Below are 6,931 nucleotides of genomic sequence, written 5' to 3'. Positions count from 1 at the left end.
TTGCCTGCAGCATGATCGATCAACGATTATAATTGATAGAAAAAAAAAAAAAAAATGTATTGCAATTTTAAAACTGCAACTTGAAGTTTCAGTTGAAGGGCACAAGCAGAATGCACAATCCATTGTTGAGTAACACAGTGTTATAATAAACATTATATTCTATTGGAAAACAATTATTTATTTCTCATAGAAAGTAACGAATTTGTATATTTTTCCTGTTGAGAACATTTGATTTTCGTTGTTAGTAAAAAATTACATTTATTACAAAGTTTTATATTAATTCGTATTATGCATTTGATTTGTCATTTGACTTAATTTATTTCATTTAAATTTAAATTTTTATTTTTTTTATTTTCTTTCGTCAATAATTCAAATAACCATCTCTATATAATTTATTGTAAATATATATAAAATGTTCATAGAAATTATTCTTGTCGTATAGCTAAAAATTGTATCGATTTTTGGCCCCAACTAGTTCTTGGTCCTGGTTTCGCACGACCATTCTTCTTTATTCCTATCCACCATCCATAATTCGCATACTTTCGCGATCGAAAAGCATCGTAAGAACCAACGTTCCATTGTTCCCATTCAGTATTATCTTTATTTCCATTTAACTAGAAAAAAAAAAAAATTAACATATATGAATATTCATTAATTTATTATTAAATTAACACAAAAGAAAATTTTTTTATTCACATTTTATTCAAATAAAAATGATTATTGAAGAAATCAAAAAATATGAACATATAAATTTCATTATTAAAATACATATTTGCATAGAAATTTTACATTATTTGCCTTACCTCTCCATACAAACGACCTTTCTTGTTGAAAGCTAGATAAAGACTAGTCTCGATATTTTGTATTCGTACCACTCCAAACGACACCGGTATGATATGAAGCAAAGCTGCAAATTAAATACGATTCTTTTTAAAAAAATTAAAATTTAAATACTTCAATATTTTCAATATTTCCCATTTAATATTACCATGTGGTTCATTCGTAGCACTCAAGCCTCGAACACGACCGGACTCCGACACACCGAGATGATATCCGGTTCGACAGAACAATTTGATTACCAAACAATTGTACACAGGATTTTGTGCCGGTTTCCTAGGATCCCATATTACGCAAGGAGAGCGTTTAACCGATTCCGACGTGATGTAATGCGAAGTTCTGTAAGAGAGAATTCAATATTTAGAGTCTTCAAACACGCACCTGGCGTCTATAAACGTAAATACCAAATCCATAAATATACACTTAATTTTAACAATTCTCTTAAAGAGAGAAACTTTTTAAACTATTACATGACAATTCGTTTAAATTTCTCTCTCTTTCTCTTTAAAAAAAATATGACGTATATTATTTTAAAAAGATCGAAGAACTTGATTTATTTATTCGTACTTTCAATTTTTATTATTCGATAAATTAAAAAAATTTCCATTTTCACAATGGTGAATTTATATTTAAATGATAGAATATTGTTCTTGACCAAACAATGGTGGCGAAGACAAAGTACGATGTAGTAGAACATGAATCTGATACGAAGTGACAGGAGGCGTGCTATTTATAACATATCATTACGTTTGGAAAAATGGGCCGATCGACTTTTCAGGTCAGCAAGCTTCGTGAATGAAGCGTGCTTCGTTACACCGTAGACGTTTTCCAACCCCGTTAATTTTAAACAGATGCTCGAGGGGAAGGAACGCAATGCCAGCAGACTTTATTCGACAAGCGGTGCGCATCAACCAACGATAATCAACCTAATGGTATCAATCAATCGAGATATAAAAAGTACACTAATAATTTTCTTGAATTCAAGGAAGAGCACTTTATGTAGACTGGAAGATTGATATAATTTTTAAAATTGGAAGATATCGAATTTATATCCTTCTTTGATCCAAATATCTTTCATGTCTTCAACATCTTTTAATCTGAAAGATGAAATTTGATTATTTTTATATCACTATTCAAAATAATTAAAAATTTATCAAAACAAATTATAAGCAAGTAACAATATTTCTCTAAGATTTTAATCGTTCTCTATCGATGTTTAAAGAGAAATATTTTGATTATATTGCTTCTGTATAATATGAAAAAAATATAACAAATAATATTATCATTTTCATTGGATACAACAAAATTTCACGAAAATTAAGTAATATCATCATCATAAAGGATATACTGTGTCGCGAATAGTGATTTTATTAATATTTATTTGCAAAAATTTCCATTGAGTTTCTAAATTTCTAAATGAGTTTATTTATTATCTTATTTGCAATAATTAATCCCTTTCGAATGAAAAGTCTCAAAATCCTGCATATATTTTAACCGAAATGCAATCAAATACAAAGTAAAGATTTTTCTCTATGAAACACATATTCCTGTTTGAAATTCACCGACCTTAAAAATGATTACGTCTTGACATTGCGCAAATACGCCCCCGTTAATTACACGTTGAACGTGCTACGATCTATTTGTTGAAACTCGAGCATACACGGTCATAAACGTCGATCCTAATTTTGTGTTACACATGTCGTGCGTGCGTACTTTAATGCAATTCGCGCGGAATTGCAGTCTCGTCGGTTGCCACGGTGCTCGAATGCCGGTAATAATATAACGTGAACCGTACCTACTCTCTACACCTAGTGACCCTGCAACAATATAGAGCAGAAAGTTAATCGAATCAAGTGATCAATGAATGCATATCCCATATCGTTGCGTGGGGTGGCTGATGGAGCTCTTCGTCAATTTTGTAATTTCAAGGTGTCACGGTATTTTGCGCCTTTTTTAAACAAAACATCACGTAAAAATTACGTAGAATATTAGGGAATTATATAGCATGTTATTGTATCGTTATCGTTGGATTATTTTGGAAAATAAAATTTATCAGATTGGGTTTACTTTTGAACTTATTGAATTTTACCAGGAAAACATCTTGACATCTTGAAATATTTGTCTGTGAAAGAAGTACGATACTTTTTACATTCTACATTACTTTCCATGCTGCAAAGAGAATTGAGTGAAATATGACAACACGTCGAGGGAAATAATACGCTATCATATTTTATCGTTCACTTACAAGTTCTGTCCGAGAATTTTGAGAAAAACATTTAGTGGAACTTCTTGGATTCCAATTTTACATTTTACGTTTTATCGAAAACAAGAAAAGTCGAGAACAATATTGGAACACAAAGATAGAAATAATTTTTTTGAACAAATGTATTTTCAAATACGTTTACTTGAGATTCTTTCTAATGAAACTATCAAAATTGATTGAAACGCGATCAAACGCGATTTTAATCCGTTTATTCACATTGACACGAAGATCTGAGAAACACCGTACGAATTTTAGACATTGGCAGAAGGATAAAACGCAATTTACTGTGGGTCTCTACGTGAGCGAACCGAACAATAACTTCGCAGACGTAATTTCCCCCTAACGTGCTCCTGCAATAAGCGTTCATTAATCATTTGAATTAATTCTCCATCTAGCGTACCGCAAGAAGTTAACAGTTTTAAATTTCCTATTATTCATATAGTCCCCTACGCTCCTATCGAATCTCGAAGGTGAAATTAATCAATGCATGTCGTGTGAGTAAAAGGGTCAATGGACAAAGCTTTCAAGTTTTTTTAAAAGAGAAACGAATGGTTAAAGGATAATTATTATATGGTAAACAAAAGCACGGAGACGCTGGACGCTGTTGCACAAGGAACCGTAACGAGTTCATCGATCATCTAACTAGATTTATTTTCTGCCTCGTACACCGTCGTAAAGTCGCTTTAAATTTATCAATCTTCGTGACGTTTTAATTTATAGATCGTTAACCGGGGATTAATCGAACGGATAATTAAACAGCTTTTTTATCTCATGAGCAGAATATTGTTTAAAATGTTTTTTAACATACGTTGAATTAATAGATTTTATCTTGTTTATATTTTTTTACCTCATTTTCCAATCAGATCATTACAATCAATTAAGCCTTGATAATAGCCGATTTTTTTTTTCTCAAAGATCACATAAGATTCAAAGTTGTTAACGCATTGGATTTGTCTAATTCTTAAATTAATCAACGGGCAATATGAACACAAAATGAAAAAAACAAATACAATTTTGTTAAACAATGGATTCGCTTCGTTCTTGCATCAATTTCTTAATACCAGAAATACTTTATGATATTATTCTTAAGAATGTGAAAATTTGAGAATAAGGCTTTCACAATGAGTTACTCGTAAAAGTAATAATATCCAATAATTAAAATGATTCTCGAGAGCAACTCGTAAAAGTTTTACTCTCAAATCTATTCGCATTCTCAAAGGCGAATAATTCAATTATCTGATATTGTAATATAAGATATTGAAAATAAAAATTAATTTAAAAAATTCTTTAAATACAATACATACACGATTGAATCGAGAATAGCATAAACAACGAAGCAAAATTGAATTTTATTCATAAATGAAAATGGTCTAAACAGAAACAGACAGAGAATAGTTAAATCTCAATACGTTCTATCCTTGGCGTAATTAATTATTAGATACCACCAGATTCCCCGTAAGAGCAACAAGTTAATTTTCAGCAATTTAAATATCAGATTGAATTTTAATTAGAAAATTCTTTTTTTTTTTTAAACGAAGCCACCTTATCAATTAAAGTTTACCATCGAATCGTAACTCGATTAATGCCCGAACAACGTAACGAAGATTCGATCTTATTCTCGGCTATCGACAGCTCGTAATTATCGGCAAAATACCCGTTCTCGTCGAACTTCACTGTAGTGGTCGGATGCCTCCTGGTCTCCCTTTTCCTCCTACGATCCCCATTGATCTCCTTTTCGCTACCCGGCCCTTTCTCCTCGCCGATCGATAGATCGGAATCGTAGCTATCGTCGCTACAACTGTCATCGATGTCGCTGCATTCCTCGTCGCATGTCGGTGCCTCCAAGTTCTCGTGAATCCAACGAAGGCTCATTCTCTTATGATAATTCTTCCACCAAGTTGATACCTTGATTTAAAATAAATATTAATCAGAACGAATGGTTCCTTTGTGAATTTTCTTCAATTAGAAAATTTGATATTGTATCCTATATGATTCTTTTGAGTTTTATCATATGAAAGATATTTTTTTATAAATTGATATGGCGGAAACACTTTTTAAAATTTACAGTATAGAACACTTACTAATGTGTAACGATCTATTAATCTATTTTTGAAAAATTATACGATAAAAATACATTTCTAAACTCATCCTCTTACGGTGCACTCTTGATACTTTTTAGATAAATTTTATCGGGACGAATAGTTGAAATTTAATAGTTATTTTAATATTAATATTAGGTTCGATATTTTATACGATTCTTTTTGGTTTTATCCTATAAAAGATACTTACAGATACAAAATCTACAATAGAGGTGTATGATTCCAATAATTTAATTTATCTAGATTTTAAATTTGAAATCAAATATTACAAATTTTGTAATAGAAAAAAAGCGATAAAATAAAATCAGAACTTATACGGAATTAAATGTAATAACGATTCAGAAATAAGTGGTCTATAAAAACAATTCGATATAAAAAACGTGGATAATAAAAAAGTAATCGAGATTTTATGTAATGCACACCTACTAACAGCATCCCAGAAGGATATAATTTTATTATTGGAATTGAATAAATGAAGCAATGCAAATACAGTTTTCAATTTATTTAATACTTTGTTGAAATCAATATTATACGCAATATCAATAAATAAAAATAGAACTATGAAAAGTTTATTTGTATTATATTGAATTTTTTATGTTTGCTATATTGTAAAAAGAACTATTTCTCGTGTAATAAATAGAAAACTAACGGTAGTTCCGGTCTGTTAATGTTTAATTATAGTGATAAAGAAATAATACTACGTCTTATGCACTGATCGATATAATATCATGAATTTTTAAATTTTTTTCTTGTAATATAAACTATTACAATAATAAATAAAATAAATTAAAAAAAAGAAATCTATTTAATATTAATATCTATTCACTTTGTGTTCTTGAAAAAAGAAAACCTAGTTTAATTTATCAAATTTGTGAAATCGATGATTGTAAAATATTCTTCGAATCGAAGAATATTAGTAATATATTTTTCGCTCATTATCTAGAATTTTGAAATCGCGCGCCTTTCTCTAAATAAAAAATTCACTTTCCAACTTTGCAACACTTACATTAAATAATTTAAAAAAAGTTTCACATTTTTTAAAAAAACGTTTTAATACTACTCAAATAAATTTAAAAATAAATTCTACTTCAGGAATGCACAATAACATTCATGAGAAAACCATTGAAAATAAGATAAAAAATTCAAACAATTCTTATTTTTTTTTACGCAAAGTATTATTTAAACAATAATTAAACAAAACAAATATATCAAATAAATTCTACTTCTTGGAAAAATTACACTACTATTGAACACTACTGAAAAACGTAGAAATCTAAGCAATTCTTATTCTTACTCACAAAAAGCCCTCGCAATTACGCAAGGAATTTAAATTACCTAACTCATCCTAGGCCATAAAATCACTGAAAATAAAAATTATTTGAAAAAAAAAATCTAAAAAATAACAATACCGTATTCCCTACCTCAAAATACCACAATTTACACAAAATCTCCGATTTCATTCCTTCTCGCGAAATATACTCGCAACAATCGTTCAAACGAAGATCTAAAAAAAAAATCCTACTTTTCAAACACTCTTCAAACGTGAAACTCCCGTACAATGATTCAGATAAAAAAAAACAACAAATATTCTTACCTTTCTCAACTTCCTGGATGGTACCAAATATCCAATATTCCAATTTCCACTGGATCTCACGGTGATCAGGATTCGAAGGAAACAAAAACACGACGATCGATCGACACAATAGTTTTCGAAACACTATGGTTAAGCAAC

At 29.8% G+C, this 6,931-nt stretch overlaps 1 protein-coding gene across 3 annotated transcripts in view; it reads right to left on the bottom strand.

The window, feature by feature from the left end:
* Positions 1-157: 157 nt before the first annotated feature.
* Positions 158-6,931, bottom strand: part of LOC102676063 (fibroblast growth factor 1-like) — an 8,256-nt gene continuing 1,482 nt past the window's right edge. Inside the window, exons 2-6 of one of the 3 annotated variants that reach the window (XM_031513064.1) lie at positions 6,794-6,931; positions 4,755-5,005; positions 989-1,176; positions 804-907; positions 158-614 (exon numbers count right to left, since the gene is read on the bottom strand). In XM_031513064.1, the coding sequence (XP_031368924.1) occupies positions 426-614; positions 804-907; positions 989-1,176; positions 4,755-4,972 (699 nt within the window). In that variant the 5' untranslated portion in view covers positions 4,973-5,005; positions 6,794-6,931 and the 3' untranslated portion in view covers positions 158-425. Of the gene's footprint in view, positions 615-803; positions 908-988; positions 1,177-4,754; positions 5,014-6,793 lie in introns of all 3 variants that reach the window. The other 2 variants (XM_031513063.1, XM_006620974.2) reach the window with 2 other exon arrangements.

Source organism: Apis dorsata, unplaced genomic scaffold (genome assembly GCF_000469605.1).
Source record: "Apis dorsata unplaced genomic scaffold, Apis dorsata 1.3 scaffold_573, whole genome shotgun sequence".
Classification (NCBI taxonomy): Eukaryota; Metazoa; Arthropoda; class Insecta; order Hymenoptera; family Apidae; genus Apis; species Apis dorsata.
The sequence above is the reverse complement of the archived record's forward strand: the minus strand, read 5'-3'. Positions and strand labels throughout refer to the sequence as shown.